The sequence below is a fragment of the Chaetodon auriga genome, chromosome 21, assembly GCF_051107435.1.
Source record: "Chaetodon auriga isolate fChaAug3 chromosome 21, fChaAug3.hap1, whole genome shotgun sequence".
Taxonomy (NCBI): Eukaryota; Metazoa; Chordata; class Actinopteri; order Chaetodontiformes; family Chaetodontidae; genus Chaetodon; species Chaetodon auriga.
This window is the reverse complement of record NC_135094.1, coordinates 21,023,130-21,040,979: the sequence shown is the minus strand read 5'-3', so window position 1 is coordinate 21,040,979 and position 17,850 is coordinate 21,023,130. Positions and strand designations below refer to the sequence as shown.

The 17,850-nt window shown below is 40.6% G+C and overlaps 1 protein-coding gene across 1 annotated transcript; it reads right to left on the bottom strand.

The window, feature by feature from the left end:
- Positions 1-975: 975 nt before the first annotated feature.
- Positions 976-16,936, bottom strand: LOC143340139 (CBY1-interacting BAR domain-containing protein 2-like). Its single transcript, XM_076761775.1, has 9 exons — positions 16,917-16,936; positions 13,657-13,891; positions 13,495-13,563; positions 6,752-6,853; positions 5,383-5,388; positions 5,203-5,307; positions 3,106-3,219; positions 1,390-1,593; positions 976-1,245 (listed from the first exon to the last, which is right to left on the bottom strand). The coding sequence occupies exons 1-9, from the start codon at positions 16,934-16,936 to the stop codon at positions 1,048-1,050; spliced, it is 1,053 nt and encodes a 350-aa protein (XP_076617890.1). The 3' UTR covers positions 976-1,047.
- Between the last annotated feature and the right edge of the window lie 914 nt (positions 16,937-17,850).

The window sequence follows — 17,850 nt, the reverse complement described above, 5'->3', positions numbered from 1 at the left end:
CACTGCAAATCAATCGGTGTCCTGCGAGGAACTACTACAGCTAAAAGGGCGTGGTTTAGGAGTGACAACAGCAAAAGAAGCTTGTTTGAAAAGAAAAATTGCAGTTGCGAGAAACATTAATGTTGACGCTGTTGGAGCATCATCAGAACTGGAAAGTATTTCTCCATTGAACGAAGAGCAAAGAACAGCACTGAAGGCTTTTCTCGATTGAAAAGATGTTTTTGCTCTTAAATGGCTTAAATAAACATTTCATCCCAAAATCAAAAGCACATTTTTTTCCTTCTGACATTTCATGCTATTTATCCGTCTATATTGTCTAGGTGTGAGTTACCAACTTCTTGAGATGTGGGCTGTTGAGCATTCCTTTCAACAAAACAAAAATAAAATAATTATTCTGGGGCAGAAGCCACAACATTTATCACACATTTTGATACATTGTATCTCAAAAGAGAGACAGAAACGCTGATTTCGACGATCGTAGAAATATATTCAAGTATACATAAGTGTACTTGACTACCACTTGAGTAATACTTGAGTATACTTGAAGTGTAAATAGTATACAAAATTTGCACAACTTTTTACGAACTTTTAAGTACACTGAAGTACACCAGTGAAAATCAGCCTTCATGAGCATTCAAAACACACTTGCAGTACAATTGGGCCTGAGTTCAGTCCTGCAGTAATAACCTTTATATTTCCCTAACCTTAATCATATCATACTTGCCATGTTGCATATATAACAAAAATATTGGCATTGAATGTTTAAATGGTTTTGAGGAATCCTCCAAACTGATGTTCTTGTCTGGCAGTATGGTTGTGAAATAAAACAAACATGTTCACATTTCCAAAAACCAGGAAATTTAAACTATACAAGCATGCATTTAGAATCAGAATGGAAAACATCAGACTGCTTGCTTTCGAATTAAGCAATATATATTCAAATAGTCAAAGTCATAGTCAAAGTAGTCAGTTTTCTATATAGGAGCACCTAAGACAGTGCTGTGTACACGTAGTTGTTTCTATGAATGTGTTTCTATGCACAGGTTGTTATTTTTGCCATCTGCGCATCTCAGCATATTGGGCAGCATAAGACTGTCTACTGGTGTGCTGACCCTCCTCTTTTTCTGATTCACACATCTCCTCCTCTTCTTCCTCTTCTTCTTCCTCTTCCTCTTCATCCTCTTTGTCCCCCTCAAGCTCTTCGTCATCCTCTATGCCTCTCTGGCGTTGTAAGGTGCTGCGAGACTGTCAATGATATAATGTGAGAATTCTCAGGCTCAGTGATGGCCTGTAGGACAGCAGAGCAGAACTGACTGGTTTAAGTGAAGTTTCTGTCTTTAACAAGCACTCTCATTATGTCACTATGGTAACAAAGACATTAGAGCTCACCCTCCTGGCTGTGGCTGTGTACTGGCTGTGTTGTCTGTGGTCGTGGCCTGTGGTCGAGGCCAGCGTTGACCACAGGGTTTGGCTTTTGGGGGAGGCCAGAGGAGGACTGGGGTAGCGGCTCATGAGGGGAGAAGAATAGCTGCTCAGTGGGGTGTCCAGGTACCCAGCCAGAGAGTCGGACATCTTGATCCGTCCATTGAACAGCTATGGAGTCAGGGAGACAGTGTCAAACGGACTTCATAATCAGGAGGAAGAGGAAGTGTTTTGGGAACATGAAGACCACTTCTGTAGGGTGTTATGAGGGCATTAGTGATGTCTATACTCATAAACACACATAATGCTTTCTGATGCACTACATGAACAATCATGAAAGGTTATAGACATTACTTATAATGAATTATAACTTCAAGTGTCTTATGGATGCTCTTGACTAATTATAAACCAGAGGTTGACTGATGGGGCTTATAGTACATTATGACTACCTCTACTCACTTAAACACAACTCAACAATCAACAGTAGTAGGGACTCATAGCATGCTATAATAGTCCATGCAGCATCATAAATTATTATTGTATGTGTTCAGCAAAATGAAGTACATATTGATGCTTCTATAACAATGCACCACGCTTGAACCTAGATGATACATTCTTTGTTTTTGGCAGGTCGGCAGAGGGCTGGCTTATCCATGTTACAGCTGTATTTAGTGCTCATGGTGTAGCATTATTGGTTCAACTTTGTTGAGCTGCTGTTGGACTGAAACAGACTACACCTGTTTGCTTACTTGTCTTTTTCTAACGTCTGTTAAGTCGACTACTTCCTGAACCTGAACGAGAACTGTTTTTGACAGACATAGTATGGACTGGCATGATGGGGAGTGCTTGAGACTCCCAGACAACCCATTTCCAGCTAGGCTTTCAATTTCTTTCCTTTAATCATTGCCACTTTTACACACACTCACACACACACACACACACACACACACACACACACACGCTCATTATATGTTAGAAAGCCTTGACAGTGCTAAAGGGCCGATTCAGGAGTAACGTGCAGGAATAACTGCTCCATCTGTCTTTTGCCTGTGGGCGCCAATCAATGGCATTTTAGTAAATGTATGCAATTCCACCATATGCGCAGTGACGCTTTTCAAAGGTATCCCAGAAGCAGCACTCCATTCTGCTTTGCAGAGAATACACAGCAAGTCTATTTTTAATGACGATGACGATGCATCAAGCTGCACAGAGCAGATTGAGCCACGCAGGAAGTCAGACACAGGAACTGTTTAGAGAATCGGGCAAATTTTCCAAAACAAAAACCCACCCTGTGCATACTCCCAATTATACATCAAGAATTAGCTATCAAAAGGAAACTATTTAACTACATAGCCTACTTACCCATGGTAGAAGCACAAATGTCAAGGAATAATGACCAAATCAGCAAAATCTGAGCAACTCAACAAATTCAGGCAGGTAAAATGCTCTACCTGTGGAGCGCTTCCCAGTGAAGTTTGAATCACATGGAGGACAGAACAAAACCATGTTGCAACCAGAACATGATGCAGCCATGCCTGATGGAATCTCTGTTGGTAATTGCTAGCTTTGTCTGTCTGCTGTTTCGGGGGTGAGCAGGTAGCGTTCAGTGGGTTTATCTTTACAGTTACATCACTAACCGCAGGTGTTTCAGGTGTTATCAGCTGTATCGTTAGCATAACATACCTCCAGATCCTTTTGAGGGTCCATTGCCTCGAGGTTGTGGTATGTGTGTGTATAGACCTCCAGGGCTTTAGCATGGAAAATCATCTCCACGGTGATAAAGTCTGTGAAAATCTTCTGTCAAGCAAATGAGGTATGTAAGTAAAGTGTTATTTGTAAAGCACTTTTTAAAACACACAGATTATAAAGTGCTTTACACACCAAAAGATAAAAATGAATAAACACATAAGGTAAAAATACAATAAAATATAAAACACATCACAATGGCAGACAGACCAGACAACAAAAACAGCTAAAAACAAAGCTCAGAATGGAGATCTATAGAAAGGCTTGCATACAAAAATGTGTTTTTAGAGGCCACTTGAAACAGTGCAAAGATTCAACATATCTGATAGATGATGGAAGTTGGTAAGTGGGATAAGAAGAAGAAGGATAAAAGGCCGAGGTTAGAGGATCAGAGTAGCTGAGAAGTAGAATACAGAACGAGAGATCAGAAATGTAAGTGGAAGCAAGGTCATGCAGAGCCTTATATGTAATCAACAGGATCTTGTAGAATTCTGAATTTTACTGGAAGCCAGAGGAAGGAAGCAAGAATAGGGGTAATGTCGGACCTTCAGCTTGTTCTAGTTAATAGCCTGGCAGCTGCATTCTGAACTACCCTGAACAGTGCAGAGCAGTTTGACTTGGACACATTTAGAGGGAGTTACAATTATAAACGCGAGAGAAAGTGAATCAATAGTTCAAGATCTGTAGAAGACAAGATACCTCTGATATTCGGCATTTTCTTAGGTGAAGAAAACAGGATTGAACAACTTTAGTGACACGTTGGCTGAAAGTCACAGATGTACCAAGATTTTTAGCAGTAGATTTCATATTTGAGTTAAATGGACAAATAAACTGATCAACTACATTCGAAAAATGATCAGGACCAATAAAAAAATGTTTGTTTTGTCAGGGTCTAGGTGGAAAAAATTATGAGACATCCATTCTTTGCTGGCAGCTAAGTAATCATGGATGGAGCAGAGAAATAGATTTGTGTGAAAACAGCTGCGCAAGTGATCCAGAGGAAGCATGTACAATGAAAAAAGGACTGGTCCAAGGACCGACCCCTGAGGGACTCCACACAGCAGGGGGGCTGAGGAGGATACATGATTGTTGAAACAGACATTAAAATATCTCTTTGTCAAATAGGAATAAATCCATTCAACATGTCAAGTAAAATGGCAGTAATTCTCTAACTAGGCTGGGTCTAGGGTTGGTTTTTTTTTCACCCTTACCATTCTAAGAAAAATGAACCTAAAATGCCTATTGAAGACATATTCAATGTAAATTGATAGCTGTTCTTGAACAGGAGTACATGCATGGTTTTGGCCTCTTGTGAAAGGTAACACTGAACTTTTATCCCCAGCAGTAAGAATCACTGTTAAGTACTAATGGCATTGACTAACAGAAGTTTGAACACACTGAAATAGAATTTTGTTTTTTTGCCTGAATATATTTTTGCAAATAGATGCTTGCAGATGACTGTATGTGGGACCTCTTTGCTGGAAAACACAATGGAACCACAGCATGAAGCCTTACACTCGTTGAAGTTCAATAAAAACTGATAACGACACCACAGAAGGTTAATATTTTCACATTTTCTCTAATGGTATATTTAGGTGTTCTTGAAAAAATGTCATTTACTATATATCTATATACATGAATATCTATATTTATATATTTCTAATCTTTTTGCAATCTACATGCATATTTAAGGTATTTTTTAACTATGTTTTGGCAATATATTTTTTATATTGAAGCCATTTACTATATTTATCACTTGTCATGTGTAATAGCGCTATTGCTGAATTCCTTGATATGAGGTGATTGAATTGGCATATTGGTGTGTTCAGAATTTCACTGGCTATTTGACACATCAGTCATCTTCAAAATCAGCTCTGATTGGCTCAATCTTCACAAGTGGGGGGAGGGGCAGGAGACCTCCTTCAACTCAGACTGTTATTGTCTTATCTTGCTAGGCTCCATGTGCCAGCTTGTGATTGGTCTAGTGAGATGTAATTTGAAACCTGTATGTATACAAGCATGTGTGTGACTGACTTTGATATCCTCCAGCTTCTGTCTCTGGAAGTCTGTGATGGTCTCCTCCAGTTGTCTTATGTTATGCTGGGCATTTTTGGAAGCCCTCTGAGCATTTACTTCTGCCTGTCAATTAACACACAATACATTAAACAAAGCTTTACCTCACAGTCTGTAATGAGCTGCTTGTAGGGTCAGTACCTGAGACTGAAAGGTCTTGTCAAGAAAAGAAATCCGCACTGTAAATGTGTATAAATTCATGTGTAATATTTGATGCATTGCTTGTGAAAGTAAGGCAAATTATACCGTTCTACGAAAAAACATACTGTGTAAATGACCATATAAGTAAATTGCATGTATACTTTTCAATATATGTCTCTCACCAACATCCATAACATGTAAGTCACATATATAGCAAATGTATACTGTATATCATATTTCTTTTTTTTCAAATTATAGCAAAATGGTCAATTTCATATGTGATATAGATCAGCTATATAATACAGACCTACCGTATTTTCCGGACTATAAGTCGCACTTTTTTTTTATAATTTGGCTGCTCCTGTGACTTATAGTCAGGTGCGACTTATATATCAAAATATATATAATTTAACATGTTTTTGAATGTTAACTCATACTGACTGACATGAACCAAGGAGTAATCATTACCGTCTACAGCCGCAAGAGGGCGCTCTAGGCTTGTGACAAGTATATGCTGCTCGTGTACCACTGAAAAAATTAACTGAATGCTGAGTGCGGAGTCTGACGACAGCCTTGCAGAAGAGTAGACAGCGCTTCACCTTCCTCCAGAGTTGGTGGAGTTGTTCAGAAGCGACAGCAAAGATGAAGAATTCAATCGATTCAGTGATGTGGAATGAGATCGGGAGATTGATAAACTTGCTTACTGGTAACTTGCTTGTTTTACTGGCTGGCTTGTTATGTTAATTTAGCCTATTCATTCATACCCTCCCAGGTATGTTGTTTATGCTATTGTGTAGCTGAATAACTGTTAATGTGTTACGTTAACATACTGGACACCTACTCAGCCTGTTGTTCTGTGTGCTATTGTGTAGTTGAATAACTTACCTTTCCAGATTAAATGTCTGTTTTTGGTTGTGGATTTTGTGAAATAAATAAATAAATGCAACTTACAGTCCAGTGTGACTTATATATGTTTTTTCCTCTTCATGACGCATTTTTTGACTGATGCGACTTTTTAGTCAAGTACTTTTTAGTCCACTACAATTAGCTACAGTAAGTAAAGTGGCTTTAAGTTTGGAAAAATCATCTTATTCCACACTGTGTTGTTCCAGCTCTGAAGCTATGATTATGCTTACAATCAGTAAGATATTCAAACCTTACTTCTCCTTTTTCTTTTCCTTTGGAAACGTTAACATCTCTACTAAAATTTTAAGTTCTGTGGATTTCAACAACGTTTGGTGGCACAGTAGGAGTTTATACTAATCGATCCATTGGCAGTTCCTTAAGGTTTTATAAGTCAGTGAAATAAATTTCTCATGAATACGTGGTATGAAAAAAAGTTCATATCCATACAGTATATGAAGGATACAATGCTTTGTCGATCTGCTGGGTTCCTCAGTCGGACTTTTTCCAGTTTCTGCAACTCCTTCAGGTCTCTGTTAAGATCAGCGTTGAACTTCTTCAGATCTGCCTGAATGGTAGATACATGCATGCTCACAGAAAAAGGGTGCAGTATTGCTGGCCATAACTCAGCCCTCCATCTTCACTTCCAGGACTATATGCCCATCCACCCCATTCCACATGTAATGAAACTGACGATTCAGCAGTTAAGGGGAGAGTTAAGGCAAACTTAACTTACAGTGCCGGTCAACTGATCCTCCATTTTTTGCACCCAACTCCAGATTTGACCAGTCTAAGTATAGTGGTTTTTAGACCAGGTCTAGATGTGAAAAACGCAGCAAATCTGGGGTGGCTGTGGCTCAGGAGATAGAGCGGTCGTCTGCCAATCAGATGGTCAGCGGTTTGAGCTCTGGCCTCAGCAGTCCACATGTCGAAGTATCCTTGGGCAAGATACTGAACCCCAGAACTGCCCCGGATGCTGTGCCATTGGTGTGTGAATTCATATGTACGTCGCATTGGATAAAAGCATCTGCTAATTGTAATCTCCCTTTTTTGTATTTTCAAAAACAGAGCATAGGTTTCACAAAGCAGAATTTTTTTCAAAAGTTTTGAAGAATTTCTGCTCTTCCTGGGATAATCTAGCCCAGATTTGGCAGTCTAAGGTTTTTCATTTGAGTCCAATGTGGTCTATATATGAAAAAAAAAGAAACAGAAAAACAAAAAACAGTGAAACTGGGAAAAGGATAGGAAAATTAGTAGTCCTTCCAGATTGTAATTCCTTGCATTTGGCCTGGTACTCCCAATGACATCTATATTGCATTTCTTATTCACGTATCCTTGAAGTCAGACTTGAAAGGGGATAATTTCATCTATGCATATCTGATTTTATCTTGGAAGATAATAGCCCATAATTTGCTGGTAATAATCTTTTGTCAAAGTTATTCCTAAACATTCTAAAGCTTCAGCCTCCAGCTGGAGGCTGTATTTGTCCTGCAGGTCCTTTAGCCAGCAGTGTCATCACTCCTATAAATAACTTTTATAGCTCCTCCAAATAAACCACAACTGTACCCGTCAACATTGGGATTCATTTGAAAATAAGGGAAATTTTCCATTACCCTGCCCTGGGCTGTCCCACCACCCTTACATTTAGACAAGGATGCACACACTGAATACTAAAATCATCACTCGGCAATCGCTTGCTTTAAAATATTAGAGCAACAGTTGGTCAGAATCAGATACCTGGTTGAAGTGAAATGCTGTATAGGTAACATATATATATATTATATAAATGGAAACACAAAACGACACATGATTGACATTATGATTGAGTTGTAATTTTTGAGAGAGGTGACTGTTAAGAGAGACAATTGATAAAAGAGAGTGAATATGAAAATGGATGGCAGAGATAGTATCAATATAGTCAATAGTGGAACCTGTTTATGCTCCACTATTATTAACATGTTCTTCTTGGGTGTGCTTATGTTTGATATATTTGTTGCTTTCCCTCCAGATGATACACTAAAATCCACAAGGCATATTTTACAAAAAGCAGGACTTTGACTGACGTTGCTTTTCATTAAGTACAGGTATGCCTCCTCCCATTTGATGAGACACTTGCAGAATCTTCCAGCCTTTTTGGCAGACACTCCATCCTTCTCACATTCAACCTTCTTCTTCTTCTTCTTCTGTTTTTGCCTGTCTGTTTTTTTCCGTCTTTGCCTTGCTGGTGTCATTTGAGTGAATGACTCCTCATCACGAAATGTTACAGCTAATGTTCTACACACTGCCACCTGCTGTACCAGAGGGGAAGGTAACAAACACATAATTCTTTTTTAGAAAGGTTAAAAATATGTGAGATTTGACAGGGGACAGTGGGAGAAAAGGGTAAAATTTAGGAAAATCCAAGGAAAAATGGGAGGCTTGTATTGTTCACAGTTTATCTTGGATGAGGTCAGGCAAGGGTGTTTCCAGTATGCAAGCTAATATAGATGTAATTTGTAATCCAAGTTTAGAGCACTGACAGGTTGATATTTATCACATTCTTGTTTGTCTACATCTACGTTTCTCTACATCTACACATTTGGGACAAAATTAGATCATTTCCTCCCTCAAAGAGGATGGAACTTCCCCTTTCTGTAAGACCCAGTTAATGTGTCAGGTAATGATGGAGATGACTGACTTTAAAGACTTGCACCACTATTTGGTAGAACCTGAGCCTGGGGACTGGTTGACTTTTAATTTTAAGAATTTGATTCTTCTGTGGAAACCAGTTGTATTAAATTTTGATTTTGTGAGCTTGTGAGCATGGGTAGTTTTAAACAACTTGAAGGGCAGGTGCATTATTATTATTATTATTCTTTTCTTTTGTTGACGTTGTCAGGGGTGGGGGTTAAATCATTCCTTACCTTGACAGTAGCGTTTCTTCTTGGCCAGCTCTGTCCTGGGATGCCCCCTCAGCTCAGTGGAGGTGGCAGGAGAGAAGAGGATGATGGCTAAGCTTTCATCTATGATCGAGAACGACTCCCACCCTCTGCAGGACACTTTAACAGCACTGGAGAGCTCCTTCAGTGACAGACTGCTTCACCCAAAGTGTGTGAAGGAATGCTATTGCAGGTCCTTCCTTCCTTCCTGCAGCAGTCAGACTTTACAAGCAGCAGTGCTCCCAGTAGACCACACACTCACCAAGACTTTCAAACTGACTGCACTATAATACACATCAACTGTGTTCACTTATACTGTGAAAATATTTAGCTCAGGTGAATTTCAACTTCAGGTGCAATATATCAATCTTTCAATCAGTTGTATTATTACTCCTATGTGCAACGTCAATACTCCAGTCAGGAGTACTATCATCCAATGTGCAATATCAGTACCTGGCAAATCTCTAATTTCCAATGTGCAATACTGGTATTTCCTCTGTGCCATGGTGTAAATTTGAAAACACTATATATTGTTACCACTCCCATATTTTACATTTCCCCATACTAGGTTGCTATTTTCTGTATTCCCCCTCGTTTAAATTGTTCATATTTTTCAAAATTCCTTGTTTATATTGCTTGTTTGCTATTTAATGTCTTTTTTTTTTTTACTGCTGCCCTCTATTTTTTGCTATCTACTTTGCTGCTGTAATACTGGAAATTTCCCCAATGTGGGACTAATGAAGGACTATCTTATCTTATCTTATCTTATCTTATCTTATCTTATCTTATCTTATCTTATGTACTCATATCTGAACATTCAAGTTTTGGTGGAAGCACATATATTCTAGTGTCAAAATGCTGTTTGCTTATTTGATCTTGGCTGCAGATTTGTTATATCCTGTTTTACGTTGAAAGAATTTTGTAGGATCTTGCTTGTTTTTGTACATCTGCTCCCTGACTGACTTTGTTGGATCTGACCTTTGTTTTCATCTGTTTACATAATTCAAATCATCTGAACAGCAGCAGCTCTGACTTTGTTGTCTGCATTTGGGTTTGATTCCTTGTTCGCACAAGTGAGACACACTGAGATTAAGACCTCTTTTCCAAGAAAGACCTGAGAACAAAAAACAAGATGCACTCACAAGAACACAGTTGGCAAAAACAAACAACACTATTACATAATAAACAAGGATTCTATCTAACTGTTCAGCAACATTAGCTGTACATCAGTGTACTTCCAACATTAGTGTGTACATAAGGGATATCTAAGGTTAAGTAATTTCTGCAATGTGGCCTGTACTTACTAGATTAAAGTGAGAGACGAGATGTGAGGTGGTTTGGAAGCTTCAACAGCAGGGCTTTATGGATGAATAACATTAAATGGCTATTAGAGTTTAGCTGCTGAAGTGCTGATGGGGCAGCATGATAATACCGAATAACTCCACCTTCGAAGACAGACATTATGGTTGACTGCACAATAGCTTTACAATTCCTTAATCCTATACCAGAAGCCTTGTTTGATTTTTAATTTTTGAGTCAAATGTTAAATATCAATCTTGGAAGATAGCCTGCTGCCAAACTGTATGACCCAAGTCCATAATCAGAGTGCCATTTTAAGTTTTAATGGCAGGATAGTCAGAGTCACTGGTGAACTAGTCTGTATAAAGTCACACACACACACACACACACACACACACACACACACACACACTCCTGCCCTCATACTCTTACTTCACAATTCTTTTGTTTCAGGAAAAGTGTGTTTGCCTTTTAAGTGTGTTCATATAAGTGATGATGGAAATAATTGACCTTGTTGTTATAGCTTTCATTGTGTCCCTTAGGATTACTGGTGATACTTCCCCAGAATCATTGAGGTCTCTATAGTTTTTGATGTATCCCTTTAGTCTCTCCTTTATTTTTGGATCATTGTGCATATTTGAAATTAGTTTTCAGAGTGTTTTTCTTGTTTTCCTTTCTATAATTAGAGACAGAAATTGGGTTATGGTCTCAAAGATCAATCAATGTTACAATCTTCAATCCATCTGTGCTAAATATAGTGAGTTTGTCAGTCCTTGAATTAACAGAATGCTGGGTGCAGTTGGGTGCAGTTTGGCACATCTATGATGGCAACTTCCCATCGATGATTTCACTCTCCTGGTCTGAGGTCAATTCTGAATAGTTGCCCCTAATCTAGTATAAGGTTTAGCCTCATGTTCAAGTCCCCCCTTACAGATTACCACAGACTGACATGTTCTTCACAGTAGTCCCTAGTGCAACTGCAAATGGCACTGTAAGAAGAAGACAAAGATGAGAAAGAAACAGAAGAAGGATGAACGTGAGAGGGATGGAATGCTTGTGAAAAAGGCTGAAAGTTTGAGCAGAGGAAGGCTTACCTGTACTTAATGAAGATCAACGTCAGTCAAAGTCATGCTTTTTGTTAAATATGCCTCACGAATTTAGTGTATCACATGGAGGGAAAGTTGATATGAGCCAGCATGACAAACGTGGCAAACATAAGCGTGCCCAAGAGGCGCAGAAAGGTGCTCCACCAATGACTGCAATTGTACTATCTGCCATTGGTTTATCTGATATCGCTGTGTTGGTTTTGTTCCAACACCATCATAATCAATTTTGCTTCAGGACCATCACTACAACTGACCGAAAAGTGACAAAGTTCACATTGGGAGCAGGTCATGGTAGATGAATGAGTCAAACATATGATTTTTTCTGGGAGACGCATTCATGTCCATTGTGAAAGATAATGCGTGTTATTTTCAGAATTTGACCAATTTATTATTTAGTTCTTTCACAATGCTAATTGTGTTAGAAAGGCTAACTTCTTCAATGTGTAGTATATTTTCCCCTAACAGAGCTTTGACATCAACAGTGTGACTGTTGCAAAGATGCAACCTAATTACAATGTTGTAGAAAAAACACTAAGCGATATCAGATCTGCCTCTCCCATCCATTTTCATAATCACCCTCTCTAACCAATTCTTCTTATTTCAGTACCCTCACAAGTGAAGCATGTGTCAGTGATGTGTACATATCTGTCAAGTAATACATAAATAAACTAAGTAGTGTGTTTGTATGTCCTATTGTGTTTTCATTTATATAATACAGGGATGTTCATAGCATTTCACTTTTAACCAGGTTTCTGATTCTGACCACCTAACTGTAGTCACTTAATGTAGCAACTAGTTAAACTCAATGCTTGTTGCTCTGATATTTTAAAGGAAGCGGTTTCCTTGTGGTGATCGATGTGTGTATCCTTGTCTAAATGTAAGGAGGGTGTGGACAGTGGTAAGGTTGATGGAATGGCCTGGAACGGGGCTTTTTTTTTTTTTTTAAACTTTTTTTTTTTTTGGACAATGTTTCTTTTTATCCCACTCTTTTGTATATACTTGTTGTTTTTAATTCTGCACTTGTCACCTTATCCACTCTATTGATGCTGCTGTAATTTGGAATTTCCCCTCGCGGGATGAATAAAGGAATATTGAATTGAATTATTTTCAAATGCCATTGTTGACAGGTATGCATCAGATGCCTTGACAAAGAGATGTAGTTCCAGCCAGTGCAGCAGTTAGTGTGATATGTGCTCATTGAGGAAAAAGGTTAATCACCCCTGCCCTATACCCTCAAGCACCCCTCTTGATCTGTTAGCTTCGACTGGAGCTGCTTTTGGAGTTTTAGCATTCCTGCTATTGCCTCTCCCACATGTTGTAGCCGCTCCTTACCCCCTTCAAACCTCACTTCAGCCTCATGGGACCTAAACTTAGTCCTTCATGTCCTCAAGCTGTCTTTGTTGTCTTGCCTGAAGTCACATATCTCTCTGAGGATCAGAATCTCAGAATCCATTTTGTCACTGTCCTAATTAGCTATGGGGAACAACCACCCTTGTGTTGCTGCACCTTATTGTTTTCATCAATATTCTGAGAGGACTGTAACAGATGATGAGGAGCTCAAAGACAGACAGTATACAAAATGCTAACTGTCACAAACAATAATTTACACCACTTCCAGGAGACCAGAGAGACAGTGACTGACTCTTTGAAAGCTACACAAATGTAGGATTTACATTCTGTTGAAGAACTCCTGTTTCACTTTTTCTTCGTACTGTGGTATCTCCGAGAAATTTCAGAACATGTCTAATAGTATGCTTGTATTGGAAAAGGAGAAGTCATCTTATAATCAGGGTTGTTCTATATTGTTTAAGACAATATGGTCAACAGCTGAGGTATATATTGCAGGTATATCAGTATGTGAAGCACACATCTATATTCAAACTCACCTTTTTATTTTTGACTATGTCTCCATAGGCCTTTAAGGGTGCAACAATTCTTGTCTCCAGTCTCTCTACCTGCAACAATAAAGTGTTCATCATGACAACGACACGCTAAAGAGTCTGATGCAGAAAACAAAACGCATTGATGATAACTTCAGTAGCACTGACCTGAGCCTGCCTGTAGTCCTGCACCATGGCCAGGTCTTCAGCCAGGTTTTTCAGGCCAATCTGTAGCTCAGGGCCCTCTGTGCCAGAGAAGTCCACGAGCTGAGCTACCAGCAGGTCTGCCTTATCTCTGAGCTTGGCTGTCTTCCTAGTGTAGGAGGCCAGCAAGGTGCAAATCTCACCCAGGTACTTCTCAGCATGTTTCACCATCTGCTCCATGTTCTTCACTTGGACATCCCTGTTAGGATCAAGGAAAAAAAAGTTGGTAATTGGATATGTTTTACAACTAAGTTCAGGAACAAAGACCACGCCCCAAACACATCCCACTTCCACACAGAGTAGTAAAACTCACCTGATTCATTCATTTCCCCGTGACTCTGTCTTCGCACGACACATAACTAAAGAGCATTACGGCGAATCACTCACCTAACATCTCGGACCAAGAGCTCATTTTCAACCTTTCAGACAGCGAAAATCTCAGAATCTGTGTTCCTACCCGCATTCTCTGATTTTCTGCACAGCACGAGTTCACAGCCACTATCCTCTACTACCAACCATCTCAACACGTAGCCAAGTCTGGACATCTCCGTCTATTTCCTTGACTCTTATAAAGCTAGACTAACCAGTCCAGTTTACCTTAACCCTCCACATCTTTGACTGGGCCACTCTGACCACGTCATGGTCCACCTGATTCCTGCATACAGGTAGAAACTAAAGCACTGCAAACCTGTAGCGAAGACATCAAGGAAGTGGACCAGTGAGGCTATGGAGGATCTCCAGGCGTGTTTGGACTCTACTGACTGGGATGTGTTCAGGACTGCTACCAACAGTCTGGATGAGTACACGGAGGCTGTGACGTCCTACATCAGCTTCTGTGCGGACTGCTGTGTTCCATCATGCACCAGGGTGAGTTACAACAATGACAAACCCTGGTTCACAGCCAAACTCAGACAGCTAAGGTTGACAAAGGAAGAGGCCTTCAGGAGTGGGGACAAAGACAGATTCAAAGAGGCGAAGTACAAGTTTAGCAAGGCGGTGAAAGAGGCTAAACGACTGTACTCTGAGAAGCTGCAACACCATTTCTCAGCTAATGACTCTGTGTCTCTCTGGAAAGGGCTCGGGCAGATCACCAACCACAAGCCGAAAGCCCCCCACTCCATCAATGACTGACACCTAGCCGATGACCTGAATGAGTTCTAATGCAGCTTTGAAAGACAAAGGGACAGTCCAACAACCATCCCCCACAACACCTCCCAACAGCTCCAGCTCCAGTCACCTCCACCAATGGCCACCCTAAAGGTCCCCCCTCCCCTTCCCCACCCAACTCAGTGATGACTCTATCCATCCATGAGAGGGACGTCAACAAACTCTTCAGGAGACAGAACCCCCGGAAAGCAGCTGGACAGAAATCTGTCTCCCCATCCGCCTTGAAGCACTGCGCTGATCAGCTGTCTCCAGTGTTCACAGACATTTTCAACACCTCACTGGAGACATGTCATGTGCCAGCCTGCTTCAAGTCTTCAACCTTCATCCCTGTTCCCAAGGAGCCAAGGACCACAGGACCTAATGACTTCAGACTCGTCGCCCTGACCTCTGTGGTCATGAAGTCCTTTGAGCGCCTTGTGCTCTCACACTTCAAGGACATCACCGACCCTCTCCTGGACCCCCTGCAGTTTGCCTACAGAGCCAACAGGTCTGTAGACGATGCAGTCAACTTGGCCCTCCACTTCATCCTCCAGCACCTGGACTCCGCAAGAACCTACGCCAGGGTCCTGTTTGTGGATTTCAGCTCTGCTTTTAACTTACCATCATCCCAACTCTGCTTCAGGAGAAGCTCTCCCAGCTGAGCGTGCCTGACTCCACCTGCAGGTGGATTACAGACTTCCTGTCTGACAGAAAACAGTGCGTGAAGCTGGGGAAACATGTCTCCGACGCAACGACCATCAGCACCGGATCCCCCCAGGGCTGTGTTCTTTCTCCTCTGCTCTTCTCCCTGTATACGAACAGCTGCTCCAGTCACCAGTCCGTCAAATTCCTGTAGTTTGCGGACGACACCACCCTCATCGGACTCATCTCTGATGGTGATGAGTCCGCCTACAGGTGGGAGGTTGACCATCTGGTGACCTGGTGCAACCAGAACAACCTGGAGCTCAACGCTCTAAAGACAGTGGAGATGGTTGTGGACAACAGGAAGAACTCAGCCTCACCTGCCCCCATCACCCTCTGTGACTCCACTATTGACACTGTGGAGTCTTTCCGCTTCCTGGGACCTATCATCTCCCAGGACCTCCAGTGGGAGCCGAACATCAGCTCCCTCATCAAGAAAGCACAGCAGAGGATGTACTTCCTACGGCAGCTGAAGGCTGAAGGCTGCAGTCCATCAGGACCAAAACCTCACGCCACAAGAACAGTATTTTCCCGTCTGCTGTCAGGCTTATCAACAAGACCCGGAACCCCCCCGACACTCTTCACACTCCACCTCTGCCTCTACTTGTCACATTGACATTGCCATAACTCTATGCGTTACATTAACGCTCAGCTTGGATTTCCTTCCTTATTTTACTGTATCACTGCCAGCTGTACTGTTCTTTTTGCTCCAAACCCCCCCCCCCCAAAAAAACAGACTGTGTTTATATATTTATATTATTATTGTTTTTATTTATTTATTTATTTATTTATTTATTTATTTATTTACTTACTTACTTACTTTTTAATAGCTTATTTTTAGAAGATTTGTCATGCACCAACTTCACCAAAACAAATTCCTGGTATGTGTAAAATCGTACTTGGCAATAAAGCTTTTTCTGACTTTAGAAACCTGTATCTTATCAGCATGGTCCTTGTTAGTGAATTGTAACATAATGGGAATAAGCTGGCTTGTTAATATTTTGGCTAAAGCTTATCAGGTTACAGGGGAGATGGTGAAACTGCTTTTCATGTTATCGCCCCTCCCCAATCCTCTGTTTCCTAAGAATCACACACTCAACATGAGTTTTCTTATTGAGCTGTGCTCAGTTTGGATTTAAGGTGGCTTCCATGGAATTCAGTGGTGACCTTTGTCATGGCAGAAAAAAAAAGTATTACCATGCCTCCAACATATGCTTCAATATACAATATATTCTATGAGGAGGGCAGCAGTGTGGGAATAAGCTAGCTTGTTAACATTTTGGCTAAAGCTTATCAGGTTACAGGGGACATGTTGAGACTGCTTTCATGTTACCATCCTTCTGGATAATGTGAAACATAAAAGCACTGACTCCTACCTGCTGAAGAGACCATTCATGTTTGTTCTGCCGTCCTCCCCACAGCTCCTCTGCTATGCTGTTTGCCTCGGCTGGTTCTCACCTGCACCAGGTAACATAAGTTGCCATAGAAACACCAACAACAGATGGTGTGAATTAGCTGTGGTGGGGTTGTAAGGTATGCTTTTTGACACATGATGGCAGCAGAATATTATTAAACCCACCTAGTGGACCTAAGGACTAATTAGTGTTTCTGTCTCTCCTGTAAAAGATTATGAAAAAAGTGCTGCAGATTACAAAGGAAAAATAACCTTTTCACCACATTAGTCTGTCCTCTGTCGTGTCTTTTTACAGTGTATTTCCCCTCCACTACCACTGGGGGCACCATAGCTGCTCTTCCTTCCAGATTGTTTGCCTAAATGCAATTTAACTTGTATTTTTCATTAGTTTTTATGCTTCCAAAGGACATAAACAGTGGTGGAAGAGGTACTCAGAATCCAACAATATAAAAATACTCCATTACAAGTTAAAGTTGTACATTCAGAATACAACTTACCAAAGTTCAGAACCATTATCAACACAATGTACCCATGTGAGTGATATGATATGTGTGTGTGACATCATTATGTTATTAATAATGGTGCAACAACATGTAAATAGCATTTTACTGCTCTAGCTGGTCTAGGTGGATAGTCCTGTGGTTTCCAATTTAGGGGATGGGCCCCCTCAGGTAGTTAATGAGGTAATTAATGGGGTAGGAAAGAAGTAAAACAAAGCACTGCTACATGCATTTATATTCATAGTTTGGACTATTCTCTAATCTTTGCTTATTTTATCAAATTTTGGATAATTTGCCCTCTCTGACCCTCAGACAGAATGCAAGTGAGGTGTAGAAGGGAAATGTCTCTTTGGTGGAACTCCTAACTCAGACATCTGAAACATAACAAGGGCCCCA